General features: G+C 38.8%; 1 protein-coding gene across 1 annotated transcript in view; it reads right to left on the reverse strand.

Annotated features, from left to right (window-relative positions):
* The window catches only part of grid2 (glutamate receptor, ionotropic, delta 2), a 487,335-nt gene that overhangs the window by 212,043 nt on the left and 252,659 nt on the right, over positions 1-22,633 (reverse strand). Inside the window, exon 3 of the mRNA XM_031760306.2 lies at positions 1,798-2,085. Coding sequence (XP_031616166.1) covers positions 1,798-2,085 — 288 coding nt within the window. The remainder of the gene's footprint in view (positions 1-1,797; positions 2,086-22,633) is intronic.

Consider the following 22,633-nt stretch of genomic DNA (forward strand, 5'->3'; position numbering starts at 1 on the left):
CCTCGTGGTGTGTATGGAAGGTTTCCACAGGATTGCTTAACTTTGCATAATCAAGAGAGGAAACTAAACCTACCAGGTTTGAGTATAATGAAAGGTTTCAACCAACCTCAATCTCTGACAAAAACTTTTGGATTTAAAAGTTATTGTCAGACACACATTAGTTGTATATCTGTATATTCAATGCAACACCCCAACCGGCCTAGCTTTTTCTACCAGAGGTTCTTTCCTATTAAAAGGGAGTTTTTTTCTTTCTATTGCCAAGTCTGAAGTGCTTCCTCACAGGGGGTCATCTGATTGTTGAGGTTTTCTCTGTGTTTTTGTTTGTTTTGTTTTTTCGCTGAAGACCTTGTACATTAATCTTTCTCCATAAACTAATGCCACGTTAAACATTAGCTAACAGTAGGCTAACAGTGTAGCAGACTCATAGAGGAAGACTGTGGTTCTTAGCACACTTGAAATTAGTTTTGCAATATAGACTACCAACTACCAGACTGGATAAAAATTCTGTTTTCAAATGTTGTTTTATCATACTGTTAGCATTAGCATTTCTAAAAGGGCACCATTAGCAATGTTCAGTATTCATTCAGTATAAAATGCTTGGCAGAGCTGCCTAGTTAGAAGATACATTTTATGACCTACTGTACTCAGTACACTGACTAAATGCTTCAACCTTCAACTTAAAAATATGTCCACAGGAGTGATCCTATCGGAGTTCAATGCATACAACATATTGATTGTGTTAATTGACTGCAATGAGGGGAATGGAGCTCCATTATGGCTATGACAAGTAAATCAACAGTGAATCACCTAGGGCAGAAAGCGTATACATTGCTTTCTATGAGCTAAAGCTCTTAGTGCTGTACTTCAGTCGACCTACCAATGAATGATGTCACTGCTGGTGTTTTCCATTAGCAAGCGCAATACCAAAGTATTTTCTCTGAGTTTTAACCTATTAGAAGCTTTGCCTTAGTACCTTTCTCTTCTGCATCACCTTTTGAAATGAAAGTAAAGATAGATGGTTGACCTGGAAGGAAAGCCCTACAATGACAGGCAGTCAATCTAATGATGAGGAGGATAAATCAGATCAGAAGATGCTCTTGACCCTGTGTAGACATATACAGAAAGGGTATATGCTATATGAGAATTAGATCAAGTTTGTACCCTCAAACACAAAGACATGCTCAACTGAGTAAAGAGATAATAAGTTTGTTGTAGACAAGGAATTGCAAAGGGTGGGGTCACTAATCGCACAGCTTACGCAGCCCCAACAAACCACATGCACAGATACTACAAAAAAGCAAAACAAAAAAACCCAACAACATATATATATATCTGCACACACACCAACAGCAAAAGAAATACTAGATTTCTGTAGAAGAAAACTGACCAAGGTTGACAAATCTTTTTGGCTCTTTATAAAAGGGACACAGGATGTTTCTGGTCTAATGATAGAATTAATGGACCGGAAAGCGTGGTTGCAAGATAAAGAAAGGTAATGCACACAAACAGATGTGTCAGTTGCATGAAGACGCAGGTTGCCTCTTTCAGTGTGCCCTGGCACACATATACACATGCATACACCTGTCTATCCATGTGTGTTTGGGCGAGAGAAGGTAAGCAAAAAACAAAAAGGAAGTGTGTCCATTATCTTTCTCTGTAATGTACTGTTGGAGATGGCAGTTAAAGCACATCGTCTTCATAACCTACTAAAATGTCACGTTTGTATTTAATGGACAGACAGACAGACAGACAGACAGACAGACAGACAGATAGATAGATAGATAGATATTTCCTTACCGAAATCAGAATCATAGAAGAGAACAAACTTCTGCCAGCTATACTCAGATACCACTTGCATGATGACCTCATTGAGATAGACAGGTGGGCGAACCATTAGGGTGTAGTCATCTGTTCCAGGGACTCGACTGGTGGGTGGGCAGGCTGAACGGGGTGTTCCCGCTGGGGAGCGCTGGATAAAGAGGTGGGGAATGTGCATGGCATCAGCTAGAGTTTGAAGGCTGCCTGCCGACATGCAGCCAATTGAACTGACCAGAGCCAGGATTCCACGGTTCATCAGCTCACAGGCTAGCGGAAGGAGGGAGCAGACAAAGAAGAAAAAAAGAAGGCATATATTACATTTCAAAGCATAGAAAAAATGTTGTACTACTTGTTTTATTCTAAGAAAAATCAGCAGTGAAAGTATATGTCATACTGTTGATCCTAGGAGTCTTTGTAAGAGAGTAAGAGTGCACCAAGGCAAGGTCACCACATTGCAGAGTTAATTAAAGTGCCCGGAAAAACATTTTGGAGATTGTTTCCAAATGCACTGGACATTTATTATGAAGACCGAAGCTATTACAGTCATATGCTGTGTTGTCTAGAAAGAGAAAGAATGAAGTATAATTTAACAGATATATGGTAGCAGAGTAGTAACAGTGTCCCCATGATGTAAAATGCTATTAGAAAACATAAGGACTCATAAATATATCTATTCAAAATATGCCACTTTTGCCCAAGACTTTTTGTGCTCTGCTTCCTAAGTTCTCCTCAGCAGTGAGACACTTTGTGTGTGCTTACTTCACTTCTTATTCCTTCCTGTTAGGCCTCTAGTGCTATCAAATATGCCTCTACCTCCTACCCTCACAACCCACTCCCCTGTTATCTCCCTTCTTGTTCAAAACAGCCCCTCTGAGTGCTTACCTTTCAGCCCCAATCATTTCAGAGTCACAGTCTTGCAGTGATTTTTATTTTAAGTGCCTTACAGCACTGCAGAATACTATACAGTGTCCTCAGTTTGGAATCATCTGCTTTCCTGTGCCACATCCTATCTAACATTCCTCCTTCAGAATCCTTCGATTTTCACCTCCCAATCTTTCGCAACATCTTCACTCACCGGCCGCTTTCTCCATCAACTCTTGTTTACCCTCATGGCAACATAAACATTCACCTATCCTTGCTTCTTCATTCTTTTGACTCATCACCTCTTTATTGCTTTGGTCTTTTTGTTTGCCTCTGAAAGTCCCCAGCTTTCCCTCTCGCTTTTCCATCCCTTATCTATCCCGATCCTCATTTCATCCTCCTCTTCTGCTCCTCACTGCATCCTTTAATGTTAGCAGTGTTTATTTTACTTCTAGCTGACTAAAATCCTGTCACAGATTCACTGAGAAAAACAAAGAGTGGTGAAAGAATGTTTAAAGACAGTATAGCAACACAAACAGAGATGCAGACACACAAACTGTGAAATGGCAATGTATAAAAGCAAGTTAGCACAATCTAAAACACACACAGTCAGCCTGTGTAATGCCACAGGGAGTAATCTGTTGACACTGCAAAAATAAAGCCAAAGAAAGAAAGTGAAAAGAAAAAAAGTTTCAGAAAAAGAGAAGCTCGAGGAGACAGAATCATCGTGCTGAGAGGGCAGAATAAAGCACTGCATGTGTGCAAGTCTGCATGTGTGTGTAACATGTGACCTATACAATATGACAATGAATACTGTGTCAGCTGGTTGCACAAAAACAACCTAATGAGTTGGATTTCAAAGTGTTCAAAGAGGTGAGGACGAAGTCTCAAATCAGGAGAAATTAGTATGTGTGCCTGTAGATTTGTGTGCATGCGTGTTTTACTGATGCATAGCGTGCTGTCTGATTAATTTCTTTTTGTAGTTTAATTCAGTTTGTTTAATTAAATCAAGTTTAATTAATTCAAGTTAGTTCAAGCATCACTGGCCTTATTTATTTACGAGATGTTACAGTCACCCTAAAACCAAATACATGTCACTCTTTATTTGTCTGAAATTGTAAACAAAAAAGTTAACACAGAAGATTAAATACGTATGAGGGGTGGTCTGCTCAAAAACAGTTTGACTTGAAGTTGACTGACTGGCTAAGGTTGTCACTCAAGCAGTTCCAGGAAACTGATCTAATTTGCAAGCAATAACTTTAAATATATGAACGCAAACCCTTTTTGTAATTAACTGGCAAAAACATTGTTGGAAGCAATTTTCCTTTTTAGCAATAGCTGAAGGTTTTTTTTCCAAAGAACCATTTCATTCTGTATTGATGTAGATGATTAATGTGTAGAAGCTAATACAGTTTCAGTCTCACTGCCCATTGTTCAAGTCCACTTTTGAGGAATTAATTAAACTCTAACAATATATGATTAAACTTCACAAACTCTCACCATGCTGCTTAGTCACAGCCATTATTCTTAAAAATCATTGAGCCCAGAATCGATCTACCAGGAACCTAATGTTTGAGCACAGGTAAGTCCAGTCATGTCTAGTGAGCAAGTGAGCAAAGACATCCAGATGGTGCAGCCTGTGCAGTGCACCATAGCCCCAGTCAGCATGTCTATCAAACAGAGCCTTCCACATTACACGGCATGGCTACATTTTAATAAAGTTTGTTGACATGTTATGAGAGTTGTACTATAGTTGTACTTTAAGTCATGGTCCTATCTTGCGAACCAAAGCCCAATGTTTTTTAAGAGATGAGAAAGATAAGATATGCTTGGTCACGGCAGAAAGTGGACAGTACAAAGTTAAGAGCAGCAAAAATTAAGAAAAAACAATAGAATAGAATAAAATACTATGTCAAAGGCAGTGTAAATAAAATGTTCAAATGTCTAAATGTACAGTATAAAATCTAGGAATATGCAGCGCACATGCTATTTAATGCAGCCTGTGTTTGTGTGTCTGTGTGAAAGAGGAGGAAAGACTATATGATGTGTGTCTGCTCAATATGATGTGGCAGTAAGGGCCCGAAAAATATCTGCACCTGGGCCTATCACAGGGGTGTTAGACCTGTGCAAGTGAGCCTACATGTCTCTGAATAGTTGAACACGTAACTCGAGGGATGAAGTCACTTCACTGGCTCCCAGTTCATTACAGAATCCCCTTTAAAATCGTTCTTTGAGTTCATAAAGCACTCAATGGTTTGGACCCTCAGTACATCTCTGACTTGCTCAGTGTCTATAACCCAACTAGACTCCTCAGGTCATCGGGTGAGGATTGTAAGACAGTTCCCAGAATTAGATCTAAGTGTGCTGAGGGTGCTTTCAGTTACTGTGGTCTTCTTCTTTGGAAAAAGCTGCCTGCTGACCTGAGGTCAATTGCAATTGTGTCTACATTCAAAAATAGACTTGAAACCTTTTTATTCTCAGAGGCCTACAGTTAATAGCTGTGTGAGTTTGTGTGCATGTTAATTTCTATTTTTTAGTTTTTGTCTTGTTTTTTTTATTTTCACTTATTTTTGCCATAGTTTTAATGTTTTTATTTTTTATAGTTCACGTGAAATGGATTGTGCTATTTAAATAAAACTGGCACTGAGACTGATTTTTGAGCTGAGGACATAATTCATGCATCTAGTGAAATAACTCAGACTGTACATGTGTATTATAGCTGACATGCTAACTTTTTTTTAACTAGCTGCATTGTTCCATTCTAGAAACGGCGCATTAGCCTAGCACGATCAAGGCTTTGGCTAATGGAAAGCTTTGCTAATCCATTACTTATTAGGGCACTTTGGAGAATTAGTGCCCTCATCCCCTCTACATCACACATTCTTAAGTCTGTGGGGGGCTTCTAGGCATTAGCCTCATTAATACTTTTTGCTAATAACTTAAAGGGCTCGTTGCATTAACCCAACCCAAGTTTACATCACTCTGATGTAGGCAACAGTTTAATGAGTGAACATGAGAAGGAGCTAGAGCTACTGGTACGATGTTAAGCTGTAGGGATGAACAATGTTTTAAGAGTAAATGATAGATCTGTATTTCAGTTCAATTTGGTTCAATCCAATCCAATTAAATTCTATTTATAGACTGTAAAATTAAAACAATAGTTACTTCAAGGCACTTCATATTGTGATCCAAGGCGTAGGCAAAAAAATAGAAAGTATTGCTATTTGGAATTCTTGACTTATCATCATGAACTACAACCACCACCAAACCACACTCACAACCCAACATCATCACCAACCCAGGCACACAAACGCCCCTCCCCTGTGTGGGCAGTATGGTGATGCATGATAAATGATGCCGGACTCAGTCTCCCTAAAGCAGCTAAGACCTGACAAATAGCTATGGAGAGGTGTTCATGTGAGAGATGTAAATATCAGTCATTCCTAAACACAGGCCTCTATCTACAACTTCAGGTGTTTGGCCATGGGGGTTTTATTAGACTCGTCTGCTTTTTTAGCACCATTGCAAAAACACATACTACATAAATCAAGTATACACTCTGTCCCATCCACTTAATGTTTATATGCAGACGTTTTTATGTTTGTATGTCAGTGTGCATTTTACATGTGTTGTTTGCAGTAGAGCATGTTATTGAGCACTGTCTCCTGCTTGTTGGTCTGTCAGAATAAATGAACTGCAAGCACTTCACCTGCATCCAGGTGTGACCGATTCTTCTAGCTGTGTCTCTCAAAGCAGCTCTCCTCCCACCACACACTGACACACACCATACAGACTTTATCACACTGACACACTGTCCTCCAGATTCTGTGGCCCGGTGACTGAAGGATGGAAACAACAGCAAAAGACAGATGGATAGGAAGCAAGGAAATCAATACCTGAAGAGAACCAATAAACACTCTCTCTCCCTAAACCACAGTCTCTGACTCTTTGTGGAACTATTTTATGGAAAGTGTAGTTAACATTAGCATATTATCTCTAATATAACAGTCCTCTTAATCTATGATCTACAATGCGACAAACATATTAAAAAAGACTGCCATTGTGTAAGGGGAGTCTCCTCACAAATCTCCCAAGCATCTCTATTCAGCAGCAAAAACAAAAACACCTAGGAAACAGATATTGTATTATTTATTCATTAGGTTATGATTATACTTCCAGCAACAGGGAGGACTTAGTTTGTTTTCAGCAGATGAGTGGTTGAATGAAAAACCATGTATCCCCTGGCTGTAAGATGAGTGTGTAATCAAAATCAAGTGGCTGGTTTGATCAGAAATTCATAGAAAAATAGGAAGTCCTGCAAGCTCACAAAGCACTGTCCTAGCCAGAAGTGTATCTCTGTGTTTAGTGTGTGAGTGTGTGTGTTTGAATGACCTACTTGTGTCCGTATATTGTTACATGTATTGTTTGAAGGTCCACAGTTCCAAACTGCTGCCATGCACTGTGCCATACACGACTAAGCACTGAGTGGCAGGGAGAGATGCTTACTCACAGTGCTGGCAGGCTGAAAATATGCTCTGCTCTATACTGTAAATGTCTCTGTGAGCGCCTGCGTGGATGTGTGGACTCTTAGTTTGCTGATATACGCTCCTTCAGGGAATTAGCACTTGAATTAATGTGCTCAGGGGGGTAGAATGAGTAAAAGATAACATGCCCTTTTCGACTTTGTTTCTTTAGAAATTTATCACTGTAGGTTCTTTAGACTTCTGGCACTTCCTGTTGCTGAAAATACCAGACCAATGATTTCTCACAAACACAATCTGTTCTTATTCTTGCCCCGGGTAGCCTCTCGACCGTCTACCCTGTTCCCATTAACATTTAATGGACCCCCCTTTGGTCCCTTCATCTTGTCACATTTAACATCATCTATTCAGCTCTAGTCTTTGTGCCCTGGAGATGTATACATCCTCTCTTTCATCCAGGCTCTTTTTGTCTTCTCTGTAACTCTATCTGCGCTCCTCTCCTCATTCCTCTCCTCATGTCTCCCTCAGTACCCTTTACCACTATATTCATCCAGTGGCTGCATTCACTGTTATCACACTCACCAGATGAATAAGCCTTCCCCTTTTATTTCCGTATCTGTCTCACTGTTTTTTCTTCTTTTTTTATTTGCAATGAAATTCCTAACGTGCCACTTTTCCTACGTTCCCTCTTCTCTTATTTTTGCAAAATAACCCTTAATTTCATTCCACTCATCCTTCCACCTTGCTCTCTTTTGCATCCCTTAACTCTTCTACTCTTCTCCTGCCTCTCACAAATTCAGCTTGAAGTGAACTGTATAATGAACCCAGATTTTAGTTCCCAGTTTTTATGAGGATGCCAGATAAGTGCCTCTTTACCACAGCCATGCTCTATTTTCTTTTTCCTCTCATCTGGTCTAAAAACTAATTCCTTTACTTTGTTATCCATTATCTGAAACATGTACAGGAGATAATTGTGGGAAGTTTTTTTTGTTCCTTTTCTCCATTCATCCACTCATCAATCCAGCAACTCAATTGTTGTTTAAATCCAATTAAAATGTACCCCATGCCCTTCTCCTCTAGTGGCTACTTCATCCCCTGTTAAAATTCATCACTCTTCTTTCCAGCATCTACCACCTATGTGATTTCCATTGAATTAGCATAACTTCATGCAGTTTTCAGCAAATAGTAATCCTCAAAAATCCATTTGTCTTATGTCAACCCACAGTCAAGAATGGCTTTTTTTGACAATATCTACACAAGGAAAAAAGACACAGTGCGAAATCTGATACTTGCTCGCTATTTGATGCTTCTCAGTGCCTGCCAGTGAATTAATTTTTGTTGTGTGTGTGTGTGTGTGTGTGTGTGTGTGTGTGTGTGTGTGTGTGTGTGTGTGTGTGTGTGTGTGTGTGGCGTGTGCACGTGCACACGTGTGTGTGTGTCAAAAATGCTCACAGGAGAAAGTACAGAATCAAAATAAACTATGGACAGATGTGGTGTGGGTATAGTGGCCCACGGGTTAACAGTTTATCCTTTTTCTCATCTCTTCTTTCCTTTGGCTATTCTTTCATCCTCCCTCAATCCATTCAGAGAAACCTGACGCCATATATATTTTTGTGCCCCGGCTCAATCTATTGTTAAGTCAAGGAGATGAACGTGTCCCCTGGGAAAATCCACAGCTCTTCTGTTTACAGCCTTTGGGTTTTTACTGCTATTACTTCGCAAGGACAGATGTGTGTCGTTTTCTTTTTTCCCCACCACTTCCTTAATCTAGTGGACCTATCATGTGAACATGTAGGGGGAAAGTTTTTTTTTTCATTCTTACTATTATTTTTAAGTGTGTAATACACTTGCACACAATCATTACTCTCAGAAAATGAAATGTTTCACTGGAAAGAAAGAAAGTCTGATCAGATTTTGACAAAACAGCTACAGGAACTGCATTTCAATCAGTCCACTTTGTCATCGTTTGGCAATAACTGGCATGAGGTGGGGAGCTTGGGTATGTTCATTTACCTGTAACAGATTGACCCAATCCAGAACTGTATTATTTATAGGAAACAAGATTTTTCTGATTTCTGAGTGGGTGAACATGTGTCTGTGGTATTTTACACACGGATTGCACAAACAGGCTGCTCTGATGGTGTTTATCTAACACATTAGTGACATACTGTATATCGAACAAAATATTTAGCAGTGTTTACACCATTTACCAGTAAGGGATTTCACAATGCTATTGGTGCCTTTCCCTGTGCCTGAGCCAGCATGAAACAACTTAATTATCTGCAGCTGTGTACATAGATTTGGAAGACAGTAAATAAATTGATGAATCGTGTGAGCAACATTAACAAATGCGTAAAAAAGGAGAATTAAAAAATAAATGGGAGGACAAATGAAAAGCTGGATTGAGATGTTTTCAAAGCATGCATTGCAGTAAAACGCTCAGGGAAATAAAGTAGGTATAAAGGCTTGTAGAGTAAGATGGAGACAAATGCAAATCATAGGGCAGTAAAGGGAGATGGTGAAGGTGATGAAAGGAAGGAGGGAACCGCAGAGAGATGAAATATGGAGAACTCCATAATGATACAAGACTCTATCAGAGTTACTTCAGTAAGAAAGAAAGGGGTTGATAAAAATGTGAAGGGAAGGTTTGATTGATTACCCAAAATTCATTAATTGAGCGCTTCGATCACATAAAAAAGTCATTAAGAAAAAGATATCATGATCCTTTAAACCCAGAGACAATACCTTATTTTTTGATTAATATATTTATAATTACGCCATTTGCTAATTGCCTAAAATAATAGAAAATTAATGGAACTGAAGGTAGATAGCTGCCTTGTTTAAATTTGCTCAAAATTAGCTACATCTTTGCATATCTTCAGTAGCTACTTAGTTTGCTAAAGTGAAAAGAAAGAGAGGTAAAGGGTGGGTGGACTGTGATGAAGGGATCAGAGTATAGAGGTATCTGTAGTCGTCTAAGTAACCACTGCTAATGCTGATGATGCCATCAAACAATGATGCAGTGATATTTATTTCTATAGGTGTTAAACACAACAAATAGAGAAAGAAATGATGGATCTCTCCAGCATCCATAAGCAATACAGTGAGTCAGTTGGGGTGACATACACTCACACGCAAATGCGCACTGACAGAGTAACTGTATTCTAGCTGACCATAGCTGCTTGTATCATGCCTAAAAACCCTGGTACTGGCAACAAGACTGTGTAGGGATCTGTAGCCCCTTTCTTCCAAGGCACCCATCCAGTGCAACATGCCAGCAAGTGTCTTGTGTTCTTCCACCTCCTTACTGTCTTTTCCAAGCAGCAGTAGTCAGTACAGCATCAACTATTCTCTTTTCTGGCTCTCTAATATTGCAATGACATTTCAAACTTAGACAAAATAGCAGCTATACCATCTTTCAACCCAAAAGGTGAAATGAGTTCCCAGAAGGATCTTATATCATCCTTGCTTATTTGATTATTCACTGGAGTGCTTTGCACCATGTGATGCATAGCCCACGTAGCACCTATGTTTCTCTGTCTGGCTGTGCAGTCTCTGCCTACGGCAATGACAGTTTATATAACTAATTCAAACTTGTTGCTGGAAAAATGAGAACATACAGGGAGTGCAGAATTATTAGGCAAGTTGTATTTTTGAAGAATAATTTTATTATTGAACAACAACCATGTTCTCAATGAACCCAAAAAACTCATTAATATCAAAGCTGAATGTTTTTGGAAGTAGTTTTTAGTTTGTTTTTAGTTTTAGCTATTTTAGGGGGATATCTGTGTGTCCAGGTGACTATTACTGTGCATAATTATTAGGCAACTTAACAAAAACCAAATATATACCCATTTCAATTCTTTATTTTTACCAGTGAAACCAATATAACATCTCCACATTCACAAATATACATTTCTGACATTCAAAAACAAAACAAAAACAAATCAGCGACCAATATAGCCACGTTTCTTTGCAAGGACACTCAAAAGCCTGCCACCCATGGATTCTGTCAGTGTTTTGATCTGTTCACCATCAACATTAGTGCAGCAGCAACCACAGCCTCCCAGACACTGTTCAGAGAGGTGTACTGTTTTCCCTCCTTGTAAATCTCACATTTGATGATGGACCACAGGTTCTCAATGGGGTTCAGATCAGGTGAACAAGGAGGCCATGTCATTAGTTTTTCTTCTTTTATACCCTTTCTTGCCAGCCACGCTGTGGAGTACTTGGACGCGTGTGATGGAGCATTGTCCTGCATGAAAATCATGTTTTTCTTGAAGGATGCAGACTTCTTCCTGTACCACTGCTTGAAGAAGGTGTCTTCCAGAAACTGGCAGTAGGACTGGGAGTTGAGCTTGACTCCATCCTCAACCCGAAAAGGCCCCACAAGCTCATCTTTGACGATACCAGCCCAAACCAGTACTCCACCTCCACCTTGCTGGCGTCTGAGTTGGACTGGAGCTCTCTGCCCTTTACCAATCCAGCCACGGGCCCATCCATCTGGCCCATCAAGACTCACTCTCATTTCATCAGTCCATAAAACCTTAGAAAAATCAGTCTTGAGATATTTCTTGGCCCAGTCTTGACGTTTCAGCTTGTGTGTCTTGTTCAGTGGTGGTCATCTTTCAGCCTTTCTTACCTTGGCCATGTCTCTGAGTATTGCACACCTTGTGCTTTTGGGCACTCCAGTGATGTTGCAGCTCTGAAATATGGCCAAACTGGTGGCAAGTGGCATCTTGGCAGCTGCACGCTTGACTTTTCTCAGTTCATGGGCAGTTATTTTGCGCCTTGGTTTTTCCACACGCTTCTTGCGACCCTGTTGACTATTTTGAATGAAACGCTTGATTGTTCGATGATCACGCTTCAGAAGCTTTGCAATTTTAAGACTGCTGCATCCCTCTGCAAGATATCTCACTATTTTTGACTTTTCTGAGCCTGTCAAGTCCTTCTTTTGACCCATTTTGCCAAAGGAAAGGAAGTTGCCTAATAATTATGCACACCTGATATAGGGTGTTGATGTCATTAGACCACACCCCTTCCCATTACAGAAATGCACATCACCTAATATGCTTAATTGGTAGTAGGCTTTCGAGCCTATACAGCTTGGAGTAAGACAACATGCATGAAGAGGATGATGTGGACAAAATACTCATTTGCCTAATAATTCTGCACTCCCTGTACAGTGTCAAGTTTGAAGTTTTCAAAGACAAAGTAAATTAGAAGATAAAAAAAACAATAAATCAAACGTATCTTCAACAACGCCAAGGTCACTAAAACCTGTGTACCTCAATTTGCAGAAGTGTTTCAGTTTTTAAATGAGCAAATTGTATTATACATAAAAATTTCAATAATGATGATAAAACATATGGGAAACACCAGAGAGCAGCTGATAAAAATGTAAAGCTGGACTCATTCACCAAATATGTGTACCGTTACACCCCTAATGGATAGCATTCCTGCCAGTGAAATGTATCATTTGCCTTTTTACACTGGCAAGTTCCAAAATTCATCATGAAAAAATAAACTTTTTACATGGATTTATATTTTCCACCAGTAGTGCAATCAGCCTATAAGAACAAAAAAATAATACACTGATTAGACATAACTTGCAAAACACAAAGAAATTAATAACACTGATTATCCTACCTCCAACTACACAACTCAGTCTCACAACAGTTTGTGATGTCGTCACAAGTTTTAATCTACTGGAGTGGGATGCTGGACACTAATTTTCTTTCTTTTTTATTCCTCGAGTCTTTGGCATGAATTTCCCGACATTATTTTATGTCCCTGAACAGAATTTTTCATCACTCAGCTCTTGCATGTGCTGATCAAGCTGCAAGAAAAAGTCCACATCTGGTGGTTGTGGGTGATGGTGGTGGAGTAGGCTGTCTTGACTTTCATCCTGGAGACTCAAATTTTGAGTCATACACCTCACAGTTTTTTCACATATTTTTTAAAATATGTTATTAATTGCAAATATCATTTGGTTAAATTCATGCACTAAAAATGTGTGGCTTAGGTTTAGACAAACATCGCGGTTTCTGTTAAAATACAACACTTGCCATGTCTTTTAAAACTTTGTTTTCCTGGTTGTCATGGTGACACAACCCTCGACAAAAATACTATTCCTGACGCGAAATATGTTTCCTATTATAATTCATTACTTACAAATTCATGCTCACTGACATGACAAATTTTAACAATTCATGTCCATTTTTTGAGAGTATTCGTCAAAACTGCTGAGAGGCCTGGCTGAAATACAAGGAGCACCAACAGTTTCAAAGGGAGGTACTCATATACACAAATATGTATATGCAGCTGGTACTCAAATCCTCAGGCTTCCCTGTTACATGCTCACACACATTGCATTTTTGTGTTTCTGGAGTAGTAGATGTAATTAGGAAGCCTTACACATACTTGGAACAGAAGGTTTAAGTCATAGCCATATACTGTATACTCAAACTGAATGTACAGTAGCTCTGTCGCACTTGAGATAAAAGCCTCCTCAATTGGCATCGATAAGAGATCAGACGGAGACAAGGGCCATGTGGTGAAAAGGTTATTTGGGGTTATAACAGTACTCAACCTTCCAATGATGAAAAGAGAGAGGGAAAATGAGAGGGCTTTGAAGTGCTAGTACCTAGCTAAAGGCTATATTCACCTTTTATTTTACAGATGATCTCGATGGAGAAAGAGAGGGGAGGGGAAGGAAAGAAAACTGACAGAGAAGTGTATATGTGAGAGAGTGAGGTGGGGGGGGGGAAGAGAGATTAATAGATCCTAGCACATATGAGGTTATGGCAAAGACAGAGAAACACATAAATTGAGATGTGAAGAGACAGAGAAAGAGGAATTGGAGAACAAAGACAGCAAAAGATACAGCTCGGAGAAAAATAGAGATTCAAGTGCAGCGGATTACTGACAGATCCAGAGGAGCAAGAGAGAGAGAGAGAGAGGAGTTTGTGCTCCATATGATGCATTCCCATTGTATTTGGATACAGTTGCACACACTGTCAAACACTTAAAACAAAGCATATGGAACTGAAGTAAATAAACTCTACACTGGAAAATAGGCAATAGAGCAGTTTTTTGGGCTTCTGCATAGAAATCATGAGAAAAAAAATGGACTACTGTGAGGTGAGAAAGGTAAACTGCAGAAATGCATATCTGTGAGTACATTCTTGTGCTCATTAGTCCCTTAAAGAGACATCCAGTCAAAAAAAGACACCAACATTTCCAATCTTCACTCCACTGCAGTGTTTTTCTAAACTGCAGGGGAACAACATATCTACTCCAACAAATATCTCGATATCTACTAATACAAAGTGAAACGCACAAAGACTGGTGGAATAAACCCTATGTATACACATTCAGTGTCCCAGAAAATCTAATTGAGATAAATATACAAGAGCTACACTGCAGCCAAAGCCATGCCATCCTTTCTTTGTCATTCTCCCCCTCTGTATTTCTCTCTCCCATTCCCCTGACAGGATGCTTGATAACTCTTATGTTGCTGTAACAAGAATGAATGAGTTCAGAGGGAGGAAACAGTGCGTGCACGTGAGCATGAGTTTGCTGGTTTTTGTGTGTGATCGCTTAAGCCACTGCGTGCTTGTTCCCAGGAATTTCTTTATATTGGTGTGTTTGTGTGCATCGCTGCTCATATACTGTAGACACCGTGTGTATGACGTGTGACTCTCCATGCGTGCACCACATGACAGATGGCAGGCCCCCTGTGAAGGTCTAGAGAGAAGACAGGAGCAAGGGACTGATGTATTTCAAGTTGAAAAGCGACAGCAGAATCTGTTCAAAGTACTCAGTAAAGCCCCTTCTGCTGTCACTCTGTTGATCCATAATTGAATGAGCAAATGTTTATAGTCAATCACACAGCGTGAAAACATTAACAAACAGACATGCTTTGTGTTTTTTGGGGTCCTCCACTGTAGTTGCGTTTGATAAATATAGATTTTTCTTAAAGCAGCTCTCTGCTTTAACTTTAACGATTGCAATGTAAAATTGTGATCATACTGCAATAACTGCTTTTTAAAAAAATAAATAAATCTTGCACAAACTGCCACGTTTAGTCTGTCAAGGCCTTGATCTGAGCCATTTTTTCCCACTCTCTCTAGATAATGCAAAATAATAAACATTCGATGGCACACATATTTCACTCTCAAAAAGACACTGACCTTGATTGTCGGGTCACGCTCACACGCACTTGTGTGCTAGTATTAGGTAGACTGTCAATGCAAGAATTCGACAGAAAAGTATTATTTAACTTTGAATATAATAAGACAACTACTAATATTTACATTGGGTGTCTGGAGCTAAAACATGTGCAGCGTGTAGTGGATTGCATAAAAGTTTATGTGAGTAAACTGTTTGTTTGCTTATTTTTTAAATGTAGCATATCAGTAACGCCTACATCATCATCAAAATTGGCATCATCATCATCATCACAGTGTGTGCAGTGACTGTCTTTGTCATGTATTTAATCTAAATTCTACTTTTTTTTGTCTTTTTGTGTTTTGTTTTGGAGATGCTTTCACAAAGGTGGAACTTCTGCTTTTTGTTTACTCAAAGCAAAGATAAAAAAAAAAAACAGCCCAAAGATTCTGCTTTAGAAACATGAATAGGGAGAAATGGAGGCTAGAAGCTTTCCTGCCCATCACTGCCTGTTGTTACCTGTTGAAGTTGAGGGTCTGGCTGCTAAGCTGGGGTCAGCATGCACTCAGCTTTAAAATCAATCTGGGTTGTTGCCTAGCTTTGTATTTGCATGTTGTCTGTACAGATGCTTGCAAAGCACCAAACTTGTGTTAGCATTATAATGTGGTCCACTTTACCATCACACTACCACAGCTGGTTATTGTCCGGTTTAGGCGTATTTGTGATTCTTGAAGGAAGGAGATGTTTTCTTTTTACCTCTCAGGTGTAAAAGGTTGGTTGGGTATTGTCATCACCTCACCAGATAGGTGAGAAGGTGACGTGGACACCCAACATTGAAATCACCAAGAATTTTGAAAATGAATTTCCTCTCACTCCCTCAACTGGTCATGGCAGATGGGTGCCCATCACTGAGGCTGCTGCTTCCAGAGGACCCTTCCAGTTTAAAGGGAGTTCCTTCTCCCCACTGTCACTAAGCACTTGCTCAAAGAAGATGTTCTTAGTGTTGGGGTCATTGCAGTCTGATATATTAGGGTCTTTACCTTATAATACAAAACATCCTGAGAAAACTGTTGCTACCCACTCGTGCTATATGAATAAAAATACATAAAATGGGATATGAACAGGATATGAATATCATATTTACTATTTTTGACGCCATGGGTTTATATCTGCAATGCATTCTTTAAAATGTAATTTTAGTTATTATTATAACTTGTTATTATTTTATTTTGAATTCAATTTAATTAAATATGCAAAAAGAGACCCACTAACTAATGCCCTCTTTGACTAGTTAAGCAGAATGAAAATCATTTATATAAAACTATTTATAGCCACATTATTAAGCAATGCTTAAGTTGTGTGTGGATGTGTGTCAGAGAGAAAGATTGCTTTTGTTAATTGCTTTGCGTTCATAGCATATTCGTAATTAAGCAATCAATTTCCTTCTCTATTTTCCCAATTTCTGTTCACTTCATTAAAAGCAACAAGGAAAAAAAAAAGTTTGAAAGTACATAAACAATATAGGTGTAAAACTCATAACGTAACTGAAATGGCTCTCAATTCTCTTCTGACAGAGGAATGTTCTACTAAGACAACATTTCTAATCAAAGTTTTAGACTCAAAGTCAATTAGTTTTCATCAGGGGGGTCACACAAACAACCACTCAACAATGTGCCGCTCATTAAAGCAATCAGTGTTTTGGTAAACACATCAAATTCAAATTAATTTTTAAGAAATGAAGCACCAAAAAAAAGACATTTGCTGTTGTCTGTGTGTACACAGTATGGTGGATGTAGGCCTTTTTCATTTCATTTTTAATGAGACTTTGCTATCCTTATGAGATGCAATTACAATGTTTGTCACTAATTGGCATGTGTGTGTTTGTGTGTCAGTGTATGAGTATCCATTTGTGTTTCTAGCTGTCTGAATCTCAGTGGTGGTTTGTCTCTTGTCCCGTTTCCACCCGGCTGTTTGTGCCACTCGACAGCACAGCGCTAAAAGCTGTTATTGCTGTCATTGTGTTGAAGCGGTTTGCATCTCCTGCTGTCGTACCCAGATACTGTTATCTAAGGAACAAGTATCTGTCTGTTGAAACTCCAAACCTGTGAAAACGGTGATGTTACTGAGGAGTGAATGACTACTATTCAAGATCAATTTTCATAACAGATTTGCCCGTTGGTTCTTAGAGAACACGTAATTTAATCGGGCAGATCCCTACCAACATCATGTGGAAATTTCAGGACTTCCAATATAGATACATACTAGCATTATATTGGCTTAAAATGAGGGATATGTGTTTAGGCTTACATCAAGTGCGAATACTGCTCTGCATGTTGAATTGCGACAATAAATAAATAAAAACACTTCTTTGTAGCCAAACCCACCCCCAACTACATAAGTTTTACTTTGAAGGAAGTATTACTATGTTTATATCATGCAGGAGGTTTGTGTTAGAGCATAAAAATACAAATACATACATCTAAACTTTAAAGCTACAACATACAATAGATAGACAAATGTATTAGCATTATTACCTCTTCATTTTTTAAATCAGGTGTTTTCAGTCCCACTGCCAAATGTGTATAAAATTCAAATAAAGTTACAACTGTCCACTGGGAGACTCATGGCACTGGTTTCCATTGCAGAACAACTCCTGTAGGTGTAATGTGTAGGTGGCCCAATACTTTTGTCCATAGAGTGTAAGCATTGCACAGCAAAAGCATATATTATAAAGGAATATAAATACTCGCAGACTGAACATTTTAGTTGTCCAGCACCATCAGTAATTACTGTAATTAGTGCAATGGCATTTCCATATCATGTAGTTTTATGTGTAATGAATGTCCTTGAAAACAAGTGTAATGAATGATTGTCATGCATACAATATCCATCCAGTACTGGACTAGTGAGTATTGAAAAGAATTGTTTTATTATGTTTGTTCTTTGTTGACTGCATTTTTGTTTTTAACTCAGATAAACTTAAAATGCATGATAGGAACTTCTGGCTAGGATAGTGTGTTACAAATTGAAGCAATTTGGGGATCTGTATTAGCATAATGCCTTGGTCATGTAAGTTTATGTATTCTCAGTAGTGCCAAAATATACTGAGAACATTTATTATTCATGTACATTAATATAATTGTGTGGCATTAAATGTAAAAACAATAGCCTACTCTATGTAAAGTATATTTTTCACAAAACTTGCTTGGCTTGTTCATCTGTTTATTCTTGCCTCGAGCACCTTTCACAGGAAAAATCAGAGCAAATTACTTTGTTGTTTCCAAAATAGTAAATATGGAGTGTGTACATGTACTTACTGTGGGTTCAGAGTCACACATAATAATTTAGGCTGACAATTATTTCTTATTCCCAGTGCTTTCATTCCTGTAACAGCTTTTGCCTTTATCTGACCTTTGTGGATTGACATTGTCTCTCCCTCTGCTGTCGGATCACTTCTCCCTGTTGCCTCCCACTCCTGCTCACTGGTTTCCTCTCTGTTTCTTCTCCCTCTGCTTCATCTCATGCTGCTGTGTTCTGTTTTTCTCTCTTCTCACTCCCTACCACCTGTCTGTCCCCTCCCTTAAATCTCACCTCTATAATCTCTCTCCCACTCACTCCCCTTTCCTGCCCCGCTCTGTGCAGAAACCAGACGGATGCTAAGGTTTAATGCTTTAATTTGGCTGGCTGTCAGCCCTTCAATCTCTTTGATACTTGTACACCTAGTCCCCTCGAAGACACTGTGATCCAATTTGGACGAGCTGGCATCCGCTCAGACAGAGAGGGCCCGTAGTTTATACTCTGTGCTATTTCTGTGTGTTGACATGTTTGTAAGGGTGCATGTTTATATTTATTTCACAGCATGGGTGTGTAGTTTCATTAGAGGGAGGGCAAAGACAAAAAGAAAAAAAGATGATTTATCATTTAGAAGCATGAAATGTCTATTGATACACACAGGCACACACAAAGACACACACACACACAAGCTCTTACACAAACCTATTTACCCTTTTAATTAATACTTGGAGTTTCATGAGGGTGAACTGCTGACCAGAGGAGCATGTACAACCTTTAAGCAACATGAAGAGTAAGCTATATGACATGTTTGAGCATCATCCTGTTCTATACTCATCTTGTGCTCATCACTTTTGAAGAGGAGTAATTTGTTATTAGCACATGGAGCTGAGACAGACACCAGTAATAGCCATTCAATCAAATCAGCTCTTATAATTGCTTTTAAAAGTTGAGGACTCCCTGCGATGACACACTGACTGGTTTCTAATCATCTGAGAGTCGAATCCAGGCCAGTGTGTAAGAGGAAGTTATTGTTCTTGTACAAGAGGTGTAAATTTTCAAGATGCTGATTTAATAATTATTATGCCACACCCCCAAATATAAATACAAAAGAGAATTAAAAAAAAAACATGTCTAATGACAGACACTGAAATTCATGATACTATATAGTTAGCATATTATCCAAAATTATTATGGACACTCTTATTTCTGCTTGTTTTGGGGTTTTTCTGAGCAACTAAACGATTGTAACAGGTGTCTTTGTCTTTCTGGTACACTTCCTAAAAAACCCTAGTGACACCTGATCGAAGACTGTAATACACTGCAATAAGGAAAACTGTAGACTTTATGTACTGACTATAAATAGATGAATGGTTAGATTAACTACAAACAGCTGTGTGTTGTAATACTGGAAAGAATAACTCATTAACCCAAATGAAATGTCTTAATGAAATGAAAACTGAGTTTGGTGTTGATTTAAAACACAGACAATGTGTGATTTTAATTACGCTACAAGCCTAAATAAAATGTAAGTAATATCGAATCACTATGTTCTCATCTTCCAGTAATCACAATAATAAAAAGCACCTTTGTTTGCACTGAGAATATTGGTCGGGAAATACAGCTTCTGTTTCAATCCAAAGGTACACATAGGATCTTTGTTAAAAGATGCACAACCTGGAACAAGCAAACAGGGAAAAAATGGAATACTTGCCAGTATCACAGGTAGGATTTATCTCGATAGATACCCCTTAATGAAAATCTGTGTCTTCCAAATTCCCTCAGGGCTCAACTATCCACTGTGATCTGAACCAAAAAATATTACCTTGTGTCTGATTAAACAGGGATGAGGGAGAGAGAGATTCTGTTTATGTACTTACCAGTATATTCTTTTCCCCAGGCACCTCTGACAGCTAATGCTTTCCCCCCATTCTAATCCATTTTTATTAAACCTAGATTTTCATTATATGCCTATGTTCGTAGAAAAGGTACTTTCTAAACTGCCACAGCTTGTTGACCATAAAAAAGAACTTTTTTTAAACATATGATTCATTTCTTTAATGTTTCTCTTTCCTGACTGAATGAAGTTTTAGGCTTATTAGAGCTGGCATATATTTTAAGTCCCTGTGTTGTTTTCCTGAATATGATAGCAGAAAAACAACTTTTCTCTTTTAGGTTTAGACAAGGTGGGAAGCGTATGATAATAGAGCACACCAAAAGAAAGAAATGCTGCCAGAATACTAAAATAGGAGTAAGCTTAGTTTGAACAAATGACAACAACCAAATGCATTACCCACAAAAAGGAGCAAGTTTTTACCTTTTATGGAAAAAGAAGTACTGGGTCATGCCTCTTAACAACTTTATAGGTGGTTTAAGGTTGTCATATGAAGGAGTTAATTTGAAGATGCAAGTAATTTATTACTTTTTAAAGTAACAAGTAATGTGTAGTACATACCTTCAGTATCGCACAGTACCTTTAAAGTGTTACTTTTACAGCAAGCAGTAATTATTTGTCAGTCCCACCCAAAGAGACATCTGGCACTGAAGAATGAAGGCAAGCAACTGTTACCGGACAAAGAGGAAGATTTAAATGGGTACATGTGCTCTGTTTAGTAAAACTCATTATAGAATAGTAAACTACTATATTTTCTCAAGAGATCATAACTATTTGGTCAATTCTGATGTGTTTAGTAACTATTATATTTTTGTATACCTTATATTTGCCTTGTATATCTTTTGGTGTGCTGAATCATTTATACAAGATTAACTCTGACTGAATATATATATATACCGGTCAAAGGTTTTAGAACGCCCCATTTTTCCAGTTATTTACTGCAGTTCAAGCAATCCAAGTCCAATGAATAGCTTGAAATGTGACAAAGGTAAGGTGTGAACTGCCAGAGACTAAAAGGTTACCCAAAACTGAAAAATAATGTACATTTCAGAATTATACAAAAAGGCCTTTTTAAGGGAACACAACATGGGTTAACAATTTAAAGCTGTTCTGCAGCAATGGAGATTGATCAAGCCTTGAAAGCTGGTGCTACTAATTCCTACAGGTGTTCCAACTTTTCTGGATTATGTACAACCCTCTCTGTCTGCATAAAAGCAGTACTGGAACATACTGTGGTACCAAACCCTTGTGAGCATCAGTTGAACAGTATTGTACTGCTGTTACAAAAATGGCGAGAAAAAGGCAATTAACAATGGAAGAGAGACAGACCATCAGAACACATAATAATGTATGTGTTATGATGGATATTTCTCCATGATTTCTATGGAGAAATTGCAAAGTACATTTACCTTCACCATCAAAAGGCACTCAGAAACTGGGGCAAACTCTGACAGGAAGAGGTCTGGCAGACCCAAAGCTACAACTGAATCAGAGGAAGAGTTTTTGAGAGTTAACATGTGGCTCATAGGACAACAGATTCAAGTGCAGCTTAATAGTGGTCATAGTAATCAAGTCTTAGTTTCAACTGTGAAGAGAAGACTTCAAGCTGCAAGGTTGACAAGACGCTTTGCAGCAAGAAAGCCATTGCTAAGATGTCAGAATAAGACAAAGAGTCTGGGCCATGAAACACCGCCATTGGACTACTGAAGACTGGAAGATGGTATTATGGACTGATGAATCAAAATTTTAAATCTTCGCTCCATCACACAGGATCTTTGTACGCGATCGAATAGGCAAAAGGATGGTTCCACAGTGTGTGGCATCAACTGTCAAACATGGAGGAGGAAGTGTGATGGTCTGAAGCTGTTTTGCTGGATCCAGGATCGGTGACTTGTACAGAGTGAGAGGCACCATGAAACCAAACGGCTACCGCAGCATTCTGCAGCGCAATGCAATACCATCTGGTATGCAACTAGTTGGTCAGGGGTTCTTCCTACAGACCCAAAACATAAGTCCAAGCTATGCCAGAACTAACTCAGGAAAAAAGAAGAAGATGGTAAGCTTGAAAACATGGCGTGGGCAGCACAGTCTCCAGACTTAAACCCCATCGAGCTGG

The sequence above is a fragment of the Oreochromis aureus genome, linkage group 12, assembly GCF_013358895.1.
Source record: "Oreochromis aureus strain Israel breed Guangdong linkage group 12, ZZ_aureus, whole genome shotgun sequence".
NCBI lineage: Eukaryota > Metazoa > Chordata > Actinopteri > Cichliformes > Cichlidae > Oreochromis > Oreochromis aureus.